We start from the raw sequence: 19,248 nt of genomic DNA, 5'->3' as shown, positions 1-19,248 counted from the left end.
AAAAAAGTGCAAATTTGGATGACTCTTTACATTTCATTTGTGTCACATAAATTGAGACAACAAAAATAGCATATATTTCGTCCATTTTAATTTATTTGTCTTAATTTTTTTTTAGCTCTCCAAATTTCATTTGTGTCACATAAATCATGATAATTGACAACATAAAATATTTCAAAAATAAATACATTTTAAAAATTCGATTGATTCTTGAAATTAATCTATCGTTAAAAATTATGTATAAAATACAATTAATCGTGATAATTGACAACTTAAAATATTTATTAAAAAAACAGAAAAAAATTTGATTGATTCTTAAAATTAAATCGTGATAATTGACAACATAAAATTGTTCAAAAATATTGTATGTGGGTAGTCTTATTGTGCCTTGAATAGCGTCAAAAGAAAGTACAAGTTTTGTGATAAAAAAAACTTATTTCTTTATCCACGCAAACAATCGCTTCAAAAATTTCGTTATTAGCCTCAAAACATACCATTTATGTTATTGGGCCTGTGCCAACAAAATCTATTATTATTAAGAAAGATAAGTATGGTTGGACAATGTACTAGCCAGCAGTTTCCAAAAGTTTTCATCGAGTGGCACACAGCATTGGAGAAAAAGATAAACACGTCAGCAGCAAATTTCTGGCCTCAAGGCAATCCATTTGTGTCGAACAAAAGGTAATCCATTTGTGATTAATCCGCCGTCCCTCTATTTCTCTTGAAATTTCCACAAATTCACTGACCACACATCTCTCCAATCGAATGACCCAAATCCAAACCCTAGGATCTCGCCGGAGCTGGAGACTGCATGAGTAGTCACCGAGAAGAATTACCGTGCTTCAAAGCAGAGAAGCAGTTTAATAAACAATGGTGGTTGTTGTTTCTAACGCTCAGCCTTGGTCCGCCTTCCTTACTCTCCGTCAAGCTCCTCTTACCTCCTCGTCTTCTTTTAGAATACGACCGTTAACTCCTCGCTTTCGACCGTTAACTCCTCGCTTTACCACTCAAAGGTGCTATGCTTTTCCTTGTAAATTGACATTGTGAATGAATGATTTGGTACTGTGTTATCATGATCTGACTGGTTCAATGCATTCGATGAGATCCTGGTTAAGTGGATTTATGCATACATTAGTGTCATTATGATCTAATTTCCTGTGGATTGTGAGTAGTGATGTTGGTTCTTCTATTGTGTGGTCAGAAAATTTTACCAGTAAAGGAAGCAAGATCACCTATAACAACTTACAATTACATATTTTGCTATCATCATGCAACAAATATAATATGTCATGATAAAGCACACTAAGATACTACATTACCCTGTTTATAACAATATTAAAATATTCATTACTATATTTATATGAATCGCGTCCAAAAAGAATGAATGAAATTGGACTTTGTCAGTACCTATCGAGTAAGGCTGAGGTATATAGCGAAGTTGTCACGTCTAGAGCTGTAGGAGCAGTTCAAACTTGGTATCCCATATTATAGGATGAATGTAAGTCTCATTGACATTCAGTCTTATTATCATTTGTGAGGGTGTCATGATGGTTCAATTGGTGCTAAGGGTGAGTTGTTTAATGCAGTTTGAGTGACTTCTTTATCATTGGATTACAGATGAAGTTAAAGCTTTTAAAACTGTTTGGTGCATTTTGGCTTCAGTGCAGTTGAATTGTATCTCTCTCGAGAGGAGTATGCTTTCGACATTATTGCTGGATGAACTAGTGACTGGCTTCTCTACTATGTATAGTTACAGCCTTACAGATTGAGCAGAATATCTTCATATCATATGATTTTCATAAGTTGGTCTCTTGTTTCTAATCGGAAAACGTATCTTGCTTTCCGATCCTACTTGTTTGCAATTTGTATGGTCCAAAGGAAGAGGCTTAGCTCGTGTGTAATAATTTTTGTTGTGTGTCACATGCATGCATACAATACATACATGTACACTCACACATATGTGGGTGCATGTGTTCCCCAACTATCTTGCAGTTGAAGCATAGTTACTGTTGTTGCACACACTCATATGTTACAGAATTGAAGCAAGCAGTGGTCTCAACTCTTGGTGTTATTCAGCAAGTGATGAAGTATTATCACTAGAATAAATATTGCATGTTTTCTGGCAGGTAGCCTGTAGTTGGCAATAATGATGTTCAGTTGGTTTTACTAACTCCGAATCTGCTTATGTAGTACTGCAGTCTGCAGAAAATAGCAATGTGATGTGAGAGTAGTTGATTGTAATCTTTATCCAAAAGAATCATGGATTGTCATTGCAATTTAATCGTGTTCCTTTCAATGCAGGCTTGGAAGTTTTAACACTAGATGCTCCATAAATACCGACGTCTTAACTGACATTGCAACTGATCAAGAGGTTCGGGATGATGTTGCAACTGATGATTGTGGCTGTACAATACCTGTTCTTCATCTCAAATCTGATATTCTGGAAACTGAAGCACTAAATCTGCTAGCCAAGGGCACGTTTGTGGACACTCTCTTGACAACATTGCCAGTAGGATTTTTTATGAATAATTCTGCTCAATCATTTCTATTGCCCCTGCTCCCGTCTAACTATCGCTACTGCACTTTTGATTTTTCTATGGTTGATGTTGAACAGGTCTTATCAGAGGAGGAGCAGAATATTATTGCTGCAACTCCTGCTCATCCAGCAGGGTTATACGGTTAGTCTTTCCCCTTAAGTTGAGTGGTGTCTCATAGTGTAGTGGCAGAAGCTTAACTCATGTCTGAAAGTGCATGAGTTGCTGTCTGCTATATTCTATAATGATGATATATACTGAACCTCAACCTAGTTTGGAATTTACAAAAGGATACTTCTGTTTTTGGTGTAATGAGGAGGTATAGAGGATGCTGGACAGATTTTAAATTTTTTCTCTTCTTTATAAGTTTAGTAGCAATTTCTTGAGTTGGTCCTTTTTGGGTCACTAATGTAAATCTTTTTGATGGTTGCCAGCATACCCTCATTGCTGAAGAATACAACTTTACTTTATCAAAAAAAAAAAAAAAAAACTTCTGTGAAATGCCAATACCTTGAGTATCTATAGAGGTCCTTTGAAAATTTGGTCAATATGAGGTTTGGACATAAATATATACTCCCTCTGTCCCAATTTATTTGCACTTTTCGTTTTTCGAGAGTCAAACAGTTTAAGTTTGATCGGCAATTTACGCATGGAATCTTCAAATTTTTAGAAATGAAATTTATATATTTATAAACTACGTAAAAAGTACTATATAAGTCACAATAATTAACAATTCAAAATATTTAAAAGATGTATGAAAATTTACAGTCAAAGATAGACTTGTTTGAATCTCGTAATCCGAAAAGTGTCATATAAATTGGGACGGAGGGAGTAATATCTTTTCAGAATTGATACTTTAAATGGACTATTTGGAGAAACAAAGCAATGTCATTGTACAAGCTGAAGATTTGAGAACTCCAACTTAAATCTTTTATCTTCAGTAACAGAATATCACTGGACTATTTTCCTTGTCATTTTTTCTATAGATGATAGAGCTGACTGTGCTATACTTTTGCTTCTGAGTCATTCTACTCAGCTCTGTTTTCTGCATCTTCTTGATGCTTTTAATGATATCCTTTTACTTCATAAAAAAAAAAGAGTATCTAATGTAGACTATGAAAAACGTACTTAAAAAATTAACTAGGCTTCAGGCCACCATACTTGATTGGATTGTTCACTGAATTCTTTCTGTTAGGGTGAAGACCCCCACTCCTCCTTTCCCCTGGCAGGTCAGGGAAGTTTGTTTGATGAGTAGTTTGACTTTGAAAACATGACCAGTTAATCATTTGTTGCATTATGTCTGTAATTCATCATTTTATAGATTTCTGATGTCAAGTGCATTCAAACAGCTTTATATGCTAGTTGCCTGGCTGGGTATATGGTGGAACAACTTTGGAATTTTGCCTCGCCTGCTGCCATTGCGTTGATTCATCCTAGTCTTCTTCCTGTAGCACTAATGGGTTTCCTTGCTAAGGTATTCATTAGTAAGTGATACAAAAGAATAAAGGCTAGAAGATAATTATCTGCCTTACTGTTTTTGTACAGGAGGTTCCCAGATTATGTACCTGCAAGCACCATTGTAGTGCTGAGTTGCTTATACCAATAAGATACTAATTTTCCAGTTCAATTCTTTTTTCCTTACATCCCGCTTTACTTGTCCAGCTCACTGTAATTGTTGGAGGTCCTCTGGTTGGCAAACTTATGGATCACTTTCCTCGGGTTCCTGCATATAATTGTCTATCTATAGTCCAGGTATTCTTTTCTGTATGTGTTACTAAGGAGAGGTGTAGGCAACAAAAATTCCTCGAAGTTCTCTAATACTTCTATTCTGTCAGACAGCTGCCCAGTTGATGTCTGTTGGAATGATTATACATGGTCATACTCTTCATCCAACGTCTGCATCATCTTTACTTTTCCGTCCTTGGTTTATTGTGCTTGTTCTAGTGGGAGCCGTTGAGAGGCTATCTGGGTTGGCATTGGGGGTTGCAGTGGAGCGTGATTGGATTGTTTTGGTATTGCTGATTGAACTTTGTTTTGTCCTCTATGTCTCACTTTTTGACTCCTTATCTGTTCTTGAGCAATTTTCTAATTTAGTCTTGTTTATACAGTTAGCTGGAACCAATCGCCCAGTTGCTCTTGCTCAAGCAAATGCTGTTCTAAGCCGTATTAACCTTTTATGCGAGGTAATAGCCATGTCAATTGGAGGCTTTTCTTCTGCCTTCTTTTGTAGTATGACGGATATTAGTGATCAGAACTAGTATATTAAAAAAAATATCAATATTTTGTTTCTGTATAGTTCAGTTTATCAAATATACTTTACTTGGATTTTGTAGTGATAATCATTTTAAGTTGACAAAGTTAAGTCGTTTATCATTTACCTTATAATTCTCCTTTTTGTGGAATACTGTAGATTGTTGGAGCAGCATTATTTGGCATTCTTCTCTCTAAATATGAACTGGTGGTATGCTTAAAAATTGCTGCTGGTTTGATGATGGGGGCACTTCCTATTGTGGTAAATCTTACTTCTGGTTTTATTTCATTCTGTGATTTGAAGTTTAAAGCACTGCATAGCACTCAGATCTGATCATGTGTTTACTAGGTATCTCTGACATGGCTAACCAACAAGCTTTCCTCTGGTGTTCTTGACCGTGCTGTGGAAACTTGTTTAAGTTGTTCCTTCCCGTCTTCACTAAAATCAGAAAATATAGGTATCTTCTCTTGTGTTCAGTTTTGTTGAAGGTGGAAATAGATTTTACTTTTATACTAAGCCCGTTGTTTGTTTTCAGTGGGAGTTGGTCTGGAAGCTATAAAGCATGGATGGTTTGAATATATTAGACAACCCGTTCTTCCAGCAAGCATAGCTTATGTCCTATTATATTTCAATGTCGTTCTTGCACCTGGTGGTTTAATGACAGCATTTTTAACACAGCAAGGTAATTTCCGGATGCTAGTCTCGTGATATTTTCACCTTCAGATTTCTGGCTGCTGTGACATACTGGATGTTGATAAGGTAGCTACACTTAATAAACCTACCAATGGCTATAATGATAGCTTTCTTGATGTCTCTAATCACAATTGCATTGGCTATGATGAGGTAAGGATTGTCCAAGCTCATATAAGGAGACAAATAATTCCATCCACACAGTTGTGCGGACTCTTAACACATCTTATCACTTAGCAATAAACTAGTATCATAAATTCATAAGCGGTTTCTCTTACCCTCATAATGCACCGGAATACTTCTATAATGGCCTGATTTTGCAAGTGTAGGAGGCTGTTTCTCTGTGTATGGTGCCTTGTGCAGTTTCACGCAGTGGACTGGTAGTTTCACGTAGTGGACTGGTGTTTTCACTTGGTTTACTTACACATACCACCTATTTGGTTGTTTCTTTCTGGATATTTTTCTTGTGAAATTATGAGTGCGTCAAAGAATGTGGTGGTCTTTTAGGTGTAAATTATGTGCTAACAGCTTTTAAATTCAAACAGTTTGTAACTCTGACTGGCACATATCCTGTAAAACAATCCACTCCATCTTAAAATGTTTGCAACTAATTGACCATTCTTTGTAACTTACAGTAACTTGCAAGGGTTTATACTGCATAACTCCTGTATGACCTATATGCTTTCTGTAGTTCTGTAGTTAATAGCTCGGAGGAGAACTACACTTCCTGCAAAAGCTTTTAAATGTAGAATCAGGAGTTCATCAATGCTTAAAAGAGCCTGAAATTGAAAGTAGAGACCACTTTATCTCAAATGTTTCACCACTCTAACAATTTCAGGTTTAAATCCATCTATTATTGGGGGCTTCAGCGGATTATGTGCTTTTGTAGGCGTTGCAGCCACATTTGTGTCTGCAAAGATGGTCAAGCACCTTGGCATCTTAAAGGTTGGCTCTACTTTGTATATTTTATCTTGTTCTTGTCAGAAATAATATCCTCTTATTATTCACAGTCTGGGCCTAACTCTCATGAATTTTCAATATCAGGCTGGAGCCGCTGGCTTAGTATTCCATGCTTCGCTTCTGACCACGGCTGTTGCTGTTTATTGGAGTGGATGTCTTTCTCAGCAGACTCCCATTTTCTTTTTCTTGGCTTTAGTTGTAAGTTCACTGCTCTTACCTTTATTGCTTTCAATGAGAATTTTGTGGCGAACCATGTCTTTTTTATTTATTTAAAACTTTTGTCTCCATTGATCATTGATGTGCACAAAGTTACAATTTGAGTTTGGCATACCAATCTTTGTACTTGATCATTGAGTTGACACTTCTATTGTTAGCCTAACAAAAATAAACAGAGATTATACATAGCATTTAGGGGGGGAGGGGGGGGAATCTATATGATGTGAGGTGGTTTGGCTTTCAACAGATTGTTTCGTGATAGTTTCATTGGCATGTTCTGCTACTTTTATTATTTAGTGACTATAAAGATAATCTGATATTGTCATCTAGTTTCATTGACACTATCTGGTACGTTTATCATTTAATAACAGTAAAAATGTTATGAAAATGGTCAATTTTCATGAAGGCTCATATTGACCCTTTCCACAGGTGTTGTCAAGACTGGGACACATGTCCTATGATGTCATCGGGCAACAGATTCTACAAACTGGAATTCCTGCATCTAAAGCCAATCTTATCGGAACAACCGAGGTTTCTGTTGCGAGTTTAGCAGAATCAATAATGTTAGGAGTTGCAATAGTTGTAAATGATGTCTCACATTTTGGATTTCTAGCGACGCTTTCCCTTGTATCCGTAGTTGGGGCAGCATGTCTATACTGTAGATGGTTGGAAAATCCGACAGATACACAAAGAACTCTTTTCTCTTTTAGCCCTCATTTATGAAATGCCAAAAGTACATATGTAGCATGGTGTTAGTCATCAAATTGAATGTTACATCAACAACATACCCCAATCCCCCAATGAAGTCATGGGAGGGTGGGGTGTACATAGACCTTACCCCTATCTTTGTGAGGTAGCACATTGAAAGTTGTACATTACAATAGAAATGCATCCAGGCCTTCTGTAAATTAGTTATTATATCAACTAACATCAATGCGGAATTTTATATAAAAGTTGAGATAGAAGCTTTAATCTCTATAATGGGACTATTTTATGCTGCAGAATTTTTTCTTACCTTGTCTCGCCATCCGCAAGGCCAGTTATTTCTGTTTTGTGGATGTGACATCCTTATTTTCTCATGTGCATGTTCACTGATGCCAAAAAATATAGTATATTTCTCTGCCTGATTTACCCAGTCTCTGTGATTCCTACTGAATAGCATGTCATGATCTGCCATTTAGGTGAGAATTGTAAAACTAATTATGCCCAAGATATCAAAACAGCTGTACATATATTCAGGTCATATGTGAAATTGTCATATATCTAAAGCATAACTAGTACATCTGTTCTATGCCATTGATGAAGTATGGACAGCATAAAGATGAACATTGAACATGTACAAGCACTTCTTTTTCTGTCCTCTTCATGTGCATTATATATCTTGTACCATATTTGCAATTTAACTAGATGATTTTATTCTTCTTTCGTACCCACGCGAGTCGGTATCAATGGTCCAGTATAAGGACATACTAAACAGAATTTTGAATTGGTTTTCAAATTGTTATAAGTAAATGTTTGTAGTTGTATTTGATTGGCGCTTTAAATCGTATCTCACAAAAACGTGAAAGTGTTTTTGAGCCATCTATATTAGCTAAACCATCAACTCAAATCTGTCTGTTGAATAGTGTGACATTTAGATCAGACCAGGGTCTTTAATTGTTGTCTGGCAAAGTCTAGTACATGACAGCTAGTAAAATGAAAAAAATTAATTTGAACTTATAGCACTTCTATCATAATTCAATTCAAAAAAATTAAGCTGGCACTGAGGTACTATGGCTATGGTGGACCATTGTTGTAGTAATCAAATAATGGGATAGAAACTTCTCGACATTAATCTAAAGTTGTTAAAAACTAGTTGAACCTTTTTTTTTAGTAGTACTTTGTTTGGGTTTCATATTTGAAAACGAGGCTACTTCGAATGTTGCAAAAAGTGCACAAAACAATGTGTGCCTAAATTATACATTGATAGTAGCAAATAAGAAAGAAGAAGAGGAGCTTTGGTTGTTGGGTCACGAGTGAGTTTAGGGTAAAGGGTCAACTGCACGTACCCGTTACGCTGTTTCTGCACAAAGATTCCAATTACTAAAAAATTCTCTCTCTCGTTGTCTACTTTAGATTTTGTACACACCTCACAACGAAGAATGATTAATATGAGTATTTTATCATACTATTCATATTAGTTGATGTGTAGCGCTAAATCTTAGAAATGCTTTGGAGTATACGTGATTAATATTGAGAGTAAAGAAAAAAAAAACTATTTTTTGAAATATTGAACTGAGTGAGTAGTGGTCTTTTACTACTACATATGAGTACTACATTTCCACAAACCCCAATAACAATTAACACAAAAGTACATATATATTATATTCTGTTAATATATCGGACAATGTTTTGGTATCTTCATGTCGAGGAGTTGCATTATATTCCAAATTTATCGCTTCAAAGTATAGTGAGAATCAAAGACTAGTCGATATTAGTGAACTGTAAATCATAACGATTAATTAACATATTTCTTTTTTTTTAATATCAAATTCATGATCATTTATTTTATATATCCAATAATTCAAAGTATGAGTTTTGTTTCTTATATATCGAAGTATTTTTTAATCTTATAGTCTTAAACATGTTATATGGAAAATTATAAGTAAAAAGGTTGTCAAAAAAAGAAAAAGAGAATTTTTTTTTCTTGAAAAAATTGTAACGGAGAAAGTAACTAAACATTTTTCATTGAATAGTTATTTTAAGTTCTCTACTTGTGCAGTATAATTATATATTTGAAGCATTCACAATAGGGTGGCTCAAGGCTTGAGACACAATATTTTAAATTCGACAAATTTTTAATAATTCTTTCCTTTTAAATGAAAAATTGCTGGAAATAGAAGTTTCTGTATTGATTTTTTTCCTTCTTTAATATTTTAAAAGTTGATTATCTTTGTTAGTTCTTACTAATAAAGAAAACAAAATTGTCAAACAAATACAGTAGAGAAACTTTTATGGACCAACAAGAAAAAAATTTAGTAATATAGGAGTAGTATATAGTCAAAGAAAAGATGGAAGATTAATGAAGATAAAAAGGAAAATAAGATGTGTAATGTAAGTGTAAAGCGATGCATAAATACTATAGCACACATCCAATCTATCATAAATGGTTTCCCTTGATACGATTGATGTCTTTCACTTTTCTTTTCCTTTTCTATCTATCTATCTGTCAACTTATTAAATATTTTTATTTTAAAAATAATATATATTCCAATTCACATTCACAAAAGAAAAAGAATGGAAAAGAAATTAGTTGTTGGACAGTGGTAGAATTGTTTTATTCTTAATTTAAGGTTTCGAGTTTGAACCGTGGATATGCGGAAAAAATTCAGTTAGAAACGCCACCCCAAAATAAGTCTTGTCGTGCATGATTTGGATTTAATCGAGACTCTAATGTGGACTCTGAAGATCGAATAAAAAAAAGAAAGGAAAAGTCAGTGAGTCTCGTGAATCAATGCACTATCATCATCCATTTATATACCAAATATGAATTTAATATCTATATGAATCAAACTTAAACAGTAATTTCTTTAATTGATACTATCGTATATTTAATCTGTTATGTTGTAATAGTAGCTAGGTTACCTATCTTATTTATTCCATCTTTAATGAACAAATGGAGTAATATTTTCTGTTTTTTAGATGGCTATAAATGTATGGTCAATATTACATCTTTTGGGTGCGATCCTTTATAGATTTTATTAATGTAGACTATTTTCACTTTGAACAACTCTTTTTTTGGTATATGAATAAAAGTTGAACCCTATGCACATTCGAGTATCTTAGTGATCAACAAAATTATTAAGTTAGTACTCTAACCTTAATAAGAAATTTCTAATTTGAATTTGTGAAAATAATTTTTTTATTATTAATTAAAAACACTAGCCCCAAAAATGAACCCTACCTTACGCAAATCTAAATTCTATAGGATTTTAATACAAATATGGACTAACACTAATTAGCGAGAAAAAAAATAGAGTACCATGAATTCTCAGCTTCAAAATCCATCGAGGTAAAATAATAAAAAATAAAAATTCCAGGCACAACATTATCCAGCAGTATCGTGTTGATAACATTAACAAATATATTCAGTTTATTTCATAAGTAAAATTTCGAAAATGATGGACAAATAAACGGTACTCCTAATAAATATATCAAATAAAATTAATCGAGATATATTCATAGATATACTTACACTTGTATGTAAAGTTATATATATATAATCGCCCGTGTTTGTCGCGTGCACTGCAGAAACATCTTTTGGTGTGTGTGTGTCTGACCATAAAACAATGCACTACTACTAATATAGTGCAGAGTTTAGGGTTTTCTTGTCAGTAGTCAACAAACTTGAGTTCATTACTTTATTGTTTTTAATAATATATCAAAAAATAAATAAATAAAATTCAACAATAATTACTTATTTGATTATTTCCTGAATTATTTTTTAAGATCTAAACTTATACCTCAATTAATATGAATTTGAAATAAAAGTAAATGAAATAAGTGAGTACAATATTCAGAAGTGAATCTAAAATTTCGAATAGTGTAGTATGAAAAAGTAGGTTTATTTGAACCCAAAATTATAAACCTAAACCCACTAAAATTGCTTAGGGGATCTCCAATCCTACACTCTATTTTACTCTTCAAATATAAAATTCTTTATTTTTTTCGACAATCAACTTCAACTCAATTCTCTATTTTATTCTCTAAAATGCAATCTTCTTCTTTCTCCTTAATATTATATTATTATTTCTATTTCATTTTTGTTTTCTTATTCCATAATCTAAATCTTTTTTTTTCCGAATAATCATCCTATATAATTTCATGTAATATAAATTTAATTTAATTTAATATTAAATTATATTTTATTCTAAATTTCTAAAGAACAACTATGAATAATTGAAAAAAGAAATCAACTAGCACAACCACAATCACAACCACAACTTCTCTAAATCATACACTAATTCCTTTTTCGAATATCGTTAAATCTAGAAACGACCTACCGGATTACTAAATTATTGTTGTGAATTTTAAAATTATTATGTTATGCATTGTATTGTATTGTTATCTTGTATTTAAATTATTATGTTATGTATTACATTTTATCTTATCATTTAAATTTTATGCATTCTTCATAGTGAAAATTAATAATAACATCAAATTGTATCACAAAGTGACGAAAATTAAAAAAAAATAAAAATATTATTAATTCGAGATGAAAGTAGTATATATAAAATAAAATATTTTAAAAAAAGTTATATTACATTTAAAAAGAATTGCAAATATTAGAGATTTAATTAATAGCCTTATATGAAAAATAAAATGTAATTAGAAAATAATAGAAATAATAATATAATATTCAAAAAGTAAAATAGAGAGTATGAATTTAGAGAACTACTATTCAACTCTCTATAATTGGAGAGTAGAGGATAAAATAGATAGTGACTGGAGATGACATTCTCTATCTTACTCTCCAAATATAGAGAATAAAGAGTAAAATAAAGTAGGGTCGGAGATGGTCTAAGAATATAGCACTATGAGCCCAAAACTCAAAGAAAGGTGATGGGTTTAGTGATTAGAATTTGATTCTTGAAATCATTAAATTCAATGTTTTGAAAAATGCAATAAAGAAATGACTATAATAAATAATAAGGATATATTAGGAATTAAGTGTAAATTATCCATTAATTTTATAAAGTAGAGAAGTATTATCATACATCCAAAATAATTTAGTGGACAACACTATTGTTAAACGGCGAAAGTAATTGCTCCATCTTCAAGACCCTAAAAAGTTTGTATATATTGTTTTAATTTAACTCTTTTTAGTTTCCATCCATTAATTAAAAGGAGTATTCCAGTCCTACAGTGCAGCTATATATATATATATATATATATATATATATATACATTCAGCATCTTTTCAAAATGAAGGATTGGTATTTATAATTAGCTAAAGTTTAAAACACCTCTTAAAATAGAATAAACACATCTTACATTTGTACTTACGATAGTATACTCCCTCCGTCCCAAATTAAATGTCATGCCTTTTTTAAGGAAAAAAAGGTTAAATTGATTCGAAAGTTTTACAGTATTTTAAGTTGTGACTTTTCATGTTATTTTAATTCTCTATAAAAGAATATTATTCAAATTTCATACAATTTAAGTTGCGAAAAATAAAATATGATAATTAATATTGAACGAAGAAAGTACCTTATTTCTCTGTAAAAGTGTTTTCTTCATTATAATGCAAACTAACAAAACCAGTTATTACTACACACACCAAACGATGAATATTAGTACTTCTTTTGTTTTAATTTATTGTGATAGATGTATAGTTTAATTAAGCATGGAGTTTTTAAAAATTGGAGACTTCAGAAAGTTGTAAATTTATAGTTTATTTTTAAGTTCACTTTTACAAATAAAATAATAGTCCTAGTTAATATTTTAATGTCTAAATCAAATTAAGTACTCCACTTAACTAGGATGGTTCACTAATTTCAACTTGATAAGACAATCTCAAGACAATAGCCTAATCATCATCAATTATATTTCAAATCCCACTTTTTGATAAGACAATCTCAGAGACACTTGGCATTTTACAAAAAACAGCTTAATCAATGTATGGTTAATTATACACTTAAGGGGTTGTTTGGTTGCAGATCAATTTCATTCTCAAAATTTTGAACTGAAAAAGATGTCACTTAACTTTGGATAGAGGAAGTAGTAGGCATCTAGATAGACCTATATATTCAACGTCATGTAGACAATTTTTTTTTTATCACACTTATTTAGAAGGGCTATCAAGTTATTAAATCGTACTATAAAAGTTTGAGAAAGAATGAAAATGAAGGTGATGAGGAGTTATGGCGTTCACCTACGAAAATCATTCATTTTATAAGCAAATTATAGTATAAAAAAAGAAAAATAGACTTACATGTGATGTTCATCAACCAAAAAAACATATGATAAAATTTTGTGAGTTCTATAAAGATGTCCGGAGGTTAGAGGTGTACAGTGTACCATATAGTACACTAGGACAGTTAAGGATATATATGGAGACTCGGGTAAATACAATGCGTGGAGACTCGGAACATTTTTCAAATTGTCATGAGGTTGCAATTTCAAGGATTAATTTTCAATCCACTTTTATTTATCTTGATGATAAATATATTAACACGATAAATTTAATGTAAAATGCCATATAATTAGTGTGTTATCTCCAAATGACATAGTTCAGTTGAGTAAGACCAAAACTAAATATTTAGAGCGCAAATTCAATAACAAAATGTCTGAGGTTGGCGTGAAGATTTCAAGTAATTCCACAATGAGAATCTCTTTGTCATAAAGTAAAAAGGAATTAATCTTATTATTTTAAAATTATTTTTATTGCAATAAATGAAGCTTTATATCATTAAAAATCACTTATTCCTTCAAGATATTTAATTAAAAAAAGTTACTTATTTTAAAAAGAATCTATAAAAGTTAGTACTGGAATAAAGAGAAGTGTAAAAGATGTAAAAATAGAGAAAAAAATTGCAAACTTTAGAGGGGGAGGGGAAGAGCACCCTTCCCATTTCCCAAAACAAAAGAAAGAATTAGTAGTGTACTTATTAAGAGCACAAAGTCCAAAGTTTGCCAAAAACACCTTGAGAATTGAGTTTACATCAAAAACTTGGCAACCATCAATCCCAAGATTATCTTCTTCACCAACAAACAAAAATAAAACATATCCTCACAATATTAAAAATAATCTTTAACGACAATTAATTCATTATATCACCACTAAATATATAATTTTATCCTTAGTAAATGTCTTGACTCTTGAATTCTTTAGTCATATTAACTAATACTACCTATGTTCCTAATTACTTGTCCATTTTTCCTTTTTTAATTGTCCCTAATTACTTATTCATTTTGACAAATCAAGAAAGGACAATTTTTTTTACCTATTATACCCCAATTAATTACTTTGAAAAAGTTAAAACTTCTTGAAAATTTTAAGTTTTTAATTCATCAAATTCATAATTAATAGGGATAAAATGGTAAATTCACTATGTCAATTATTATTTTCTTAATAAATATATCAATTTAAAAGGGGACAAGTAATTAGGAACAGAGGAATTTAAAACTATTTTCATTACGCACATAATAAGGAATCATATAAAATCTTTTTGGCCAAAATGATTCATTCATCTCTCAATATAATATAGGCCCCAAAAACTCCATCATTTAGAGTTAGACAAGTAAACAATATAAGCAATAGAGATGGAAAAGAACAAACAGAAAGATTCATTCATCTCTCAATAAAAAATAATATAGGTAGCTAGTAGGTGTAAATAGTAAAAAAATGAGTAATTTTCTTTACTGATTATTAATACTCCTAATAATAAATATTCTTTTCAATTCACTCACTCACTCACTCACTCACCCCCTGTTGTTGTTGGTGTCACAGTGATTTGGACGTGAAAGCGCCCATCTTTTCATGTCTATTTGACATTGATAGTTGATATGTCACTTGCCTTGTTCATGTCCTCTTTGACCCTTAATTACTACTACTAGTACTACTACTACCTCACCCACCCCCACCCCTTTTCCCTTTTTTTCTTTTAAATCTTTTTTCTTTTCATCAACATTTTAAGTTCTTCAGCTTTATTAATTTAAGAAGACAGAGCAAAAAAATAAAATAAAAATGGGATCTTTAGGTGGTGAAGTATCAGTATCAGTATCATTACAGAAGAAGAAGCCAATGTGGTTATATCCAAAGGTGATGGGTGTTCATCCTTCTGAGAGATGGGGTCATTCTTCTTGTAACTCTAATGGATTTGTCTATGTTTTTGGGGTAAGTTTAAACTATTCTATATTTTGCTTGTTCAGAAATATTGGTTGGAACTGTATATACATTTATTTCCTATTCAAGAAATGGGAGTTTAGTTTTGTCATTGCTTCATGTTACTGTGTAGTTATATTTTTGGTTATTAGAAACTACTCTTTCTGAAGTTGTACTTTTGTTTTCCTAATGTATCTATTTGTTTCTTCTTGTTTATATATAAATAAGCAACTATATATGTGTGAAGAAATGCTGAGTGATGCATTTAAAGGAAGAAAAAAAATGAAGTGAAGGAGAAATGAATATTTTGCTTTAGGTTATGTCTGTTCTGCTTTTTTTTATATTTAGAGAAAGTGATTTTTATAAGCTTTTGCATCTCAGTTTAGTTTTTCATGACCAAACATGTACTAAGGCCATTTTTATGAAGTTATTTTAAAGATGTAACCCAAATTTTCAACTACTCAAGCAAAAATTTCATTGTTTGTTCTTCTTTTTTTTCCACTGTTCTTGAATAGTTTTTTGGGACTTAAATGTTGCCTAAAACAAAACAATTTATGTTAAGGCGAAACTTAATCTGTTAATATTCATCAAAAAGACTGCTGTCCATTATTAGTCTGAGAGCTTCTTGGCGCAGTGTTAATATGTTTAGACAAATTTATGTGTGAAATGGTTGATATATTCAACTCCAGTTAAATATACCTTAATTAAATTGTATTTCTCTGTTTCAGGGATGTCGCGGGGGCTTACATTTTAGTGATGTACTTGTACTAAATCTTGAGGCAATGGCTTGGAGCATTCTTGTGACAACAGGGCAAGGACCGGGGCCAAGAGATAGCCACAGTGCTGTTCTTGTTGGTCACAGGATGGTGGTATTTGGGGGTACAAATGGCTCAAGGAAGGTCAATGATATTCATGTATTGGATGTCAGGAGCCAAGAATGGACTCAACTCGAATGTCAAGGCAATCCACCTTCACCTCGTGAAAGTCACACGGCTACTCTCGTTGGTGGTGATAAATTAGTGATCTTTGGTGGTAGTGGTGAAGGCGAGGCAAACTATTTGAATGATTTACATGTTTTGGACCTCAAAACTATGAGGTGGTCGTCTCCTGAAGTGAGGGGTGAAATGCCTGTTCCTAGGGATAGTCACAGTGCTGTTGCGATTGGTAATAGGCTTTTTATATATGGCGGAGATTGTGGTGACCGATATCAAGGTGATGTTGATGTGCTTGATATGGATACACTAATGTGGTCAAAGGTACTAGCTTCAGTCTTCTTATTGATTCACAGTCTAGATGTAGAGTAAATATTGTCTAAAAATTATGTTAGATGACAATTGGTTCTCTTTCTTACCAGCTGGATGTTCTTGGACCGTCGCCTGGTGCTCGAGCCGGTCATGCCTCAGTGTATTTTGGGTCAAAGGCAAGTAACTGATGCTTTAGCCTTTGAGTAATTAGGCTCTTTATTTTTAGCATATGTAATGCAAATGGAGTAAAGCTTTATTTTTCATTGAGCAATCCTCTGGAGAATGATGTTGAAATTCGATGTTCTACAGGTATATGTGATTGGTGGAGTTGGAGACAAGAAATACTACAATGATGTTTGGGTTCTTGATGTGATAAATTCTTCATGGACTCAGCTTGATGTAATGGGCCAAAAACCACAGGGGCGATTTTCTCATACTGCTGCTTCCCGGAACACGGATATTGTAATCTATGGAGGGTGAGTTTTTTATATCAGTTGTGGTCCATTTTTTCCTGCCTAATCCCAGTAGATTGTATAGCTTTAAATTTTGTTTCTTCAACCTTGCAGGTGCGGCGAGGATGAGCGACCACTCAATGAGTTACTTATTTTGCAGTTCGGAGTAGAATATCCTAATGGGACTAGCAGCTTATCTGGTGGCAGGGTTTCTGGAAATACAAGTCATTATGATAAGAAAAGATTTCTGAGAGAAAGAGACAATAACTCGGTATAATAGACCGAAACCTTGATTCCTTTCTCATAAATTTAAACAATTTAAGATTACTTTTCTGATTCGTATAAATTGATTTGGCAGGAAGCTATATGTAGGGGAAAGAAGGAAGATATACAAATGACGGGATCTCAAGAACATGAGTTCGTATCAAAAGCAGCTTTTCGATTTAGTTCTGGTAGGTTATGAAATGATTTTGTCATGTTAGCAGCCAGTAGTTTCAATAAATGAAGTAAGCATGACTAACTTATAACTCTCATGTATTTTGGAAGACACATTGCATCCAAAGAGGAGAAGAATGAGTCACAATTCACACATATTTAATCTGGAGTCAGATCAAGAAGAAGATCAGTCTCCTTCTCTATCTCAACGTTGTTCTCCTCAGTCCCAATCCGATGTAGAAATGAGTACTATTAAGCCAGTCTCTGGTTCTGGAACTGCATCAGATCGGTTTCCTTTCGCAAGGCAGCAACATTTGATCCCAAACAACTGCCAACCAAACCCGAGGAATGTCATAGCAAGGAATCCTCATGATTTGCAATTATTTCGAGAACAACCAAATCCGTCAAACTCATCAGGACATTTACCTGCCGTTCTTATGGATAAGCAGGAAGTGCAATGCCAATCCTTAGAGCCTGGACGATTCCACAACTTGGTACGTCGTTCAAGTTAGCAAAATTTTGTTAAGTCATTTACTGTTTGTTCATTGTAGCATTTTCCAACTTTTACGTTGAATAAGAACCTAATGTGCTCTATATATAATGCATGTACTACTCAGATTGGAGCTGAGATCCGGGGAAAAGTCGATGGAGCATTTGACTCTGGTTATCTAATGACTGCCATTGTTAATGGAAAGATCTTTCGAGGTGTTCTGTTTGCTCCGGTAAGCTCATATACCATTCAATTTAACCAAATTGTCAATTAGTACCTCAAACTCATCATCCATTCGATTCTTCTTATAAAAAAGGCACCTGATCTAGTACCACGAGGACCCGTCCTTGGTCAGAATCCTTCACCCTCTCCGGGACATATTGGTGTCAACTATGCAAACATACACACGAATCATATAAGTCTGGGTTGTCGAAGGCAACCTCAGCAGTTGGTGCAAATGCAAGTTCCAGAACTCGGACGACAGAGCATAGGGAAAGTACCAATTAGAAGATCAACATCATCAGTGATGAGATCATCTCATCAACTAGAGAAGGATACACAGAAAAGAAGTGAACTTGAAGGAGTGGTGCTCACACTAGGAGGTCCAGGATGTGGCAATGCAAAAACTTAAAATAATAGACAATTAGAAAAGTCTCATGAGTGTGTATTTTTGTACATGCTAATTAAGGTAGATATAATATTGGATCCATTTTCTATGTATTCCTTTCAATCTAATCTTGTTATTAGTTTAGTCTAGTACTACTTCCTTTCATCTAAAGCAGACATGTATCCTCTCTTTCTGTAATTTCAAGCAAAGTTTTGCAAGGTGAATATTTCTTTTTTACCAAGAACATGCATGTGAAAATACAAAAATATTTTAATATAGCAATTATTAGACAAGTTTTTTTCTTATCTTACATAACTTATGGTCACAGAGGCGTATCCACGAGGGGGTCACCCAGTTCATCTAAACCCATGCTCCCCTTTCGAAATCATATATAGTAGTGTCATATTTTTTTAAAAAAATATTTAAATATAGATGTGTGAACCCACAGTCGAAGTATCATAAAATGTCGTGCGATGATGATTGGTTGCACCTATCTAAGTGAGGTT

The 19,248-nt window shown here is 32.9% G+C and overlaps 2 protein-coding genes across 3 annotated transcripts; both read left to right on the top strand.

The window, feature by feature from the left end:
- The first annotated feature begins 567 nt into the window (after nucleotides 1-567).
- LOC102582045 (solute carrier family 40 member 3, chloroplastic) lies at nucleotides 568-7,601 on the top strand. 2 transcript variants are annotated; one of them, XM_015307555.1, is made up of 14 exons: nucleotides 568-678; nucleotides 785-1,010; nucleotides 2,299-2,506; nucleotides 2,612-2,675; nucleotides 3,881-4,005; nucleotides 4,194-4,283; nucleotides 4,367-4,543; nucleotides 4,640-4,714; nucleotides 4,942-5,043; nucleotides 5,131-5,239; nucleotides 5,318-5,464; nucleotides 6,311-6,417; nucleotides 6,517-6,630; nucleotides 7,078-7,601. In XM_015307555.1, the coding sequence occupies exons 2-14, from the start codon at nucleotides 868-870 to the stop codon at nucleotides 7,369-7,371; spliced, it is 1,755 nt and encodes a 584-aa protein (XP_015163041.1). In that variant the 5' UTR covers nucleotides 568-678; nucleotides 785-867; the 3' UTR covers nucleotides 7,372-7,601. The 2 variants fall into 2 exon arrangements, with proteins under 2 accessions (XP_015163041.1, XP_006344775.1); XM_006344713.2 differs by lacking the exon at nucleotides 568-678 and having other exon boundaries at nucleotides 685-1,010.
- A 7,511-nt stretch (nucleotides 7,602-15,112) lies between these two features.
- On the top strand, nucleotides 15,113-18,979 carry LOC102581716 (tip elongation aberrant protein 1-like). The gene is made up of 9 exons (XM_006344710.2): nucleotides 15,113-15,526; nucleotides 16,243-16,770; nucleotides 16,869-16,934; nucleotides 17,068-17,234; nucleotides 17,325-17,481; nucleotides 17,569-17,662; nucleotides 17,757-18,139; nucleotides 18,263-18,367; nucleotides 18,452-18,979. The coding sequence occupies exons 1-9, from the start codon at nucleotides 15,377-15,379 to the stop codon at nucleotides 18,764-18,766; spliced, it is 1,965 nt and encodes a 654-aa protein (XP_006344772.1). The 5' UTR covers nucleotides 15,113-15,376; the 3' UTR covers nucleotides 18,767-18,979.
- Nucleotides 18,980-19,248: the final 269 nt, after the last annotated feature.

This window comes from Solanum tuberosum, unplaced genomic scaffold, assembly GCF_000226075.1.
Source record: "Solanum tuberosum cultivar DM 1-3 516 R44 unplaced genomic scaffold, SolTub_3.0 scf00060, whole genome shotgun sequence".
Taxonomy (NCBI): domain Eukaryota; kingdom Viridiplantae; phylum Streptophyta; class Magnoliopsida; order Solanales; family Solanaceae; genus Solanum; species Solanum tuberosum.
This window is presented reverse-complemented; position numbering and strand designations above follow the sequence as displayed.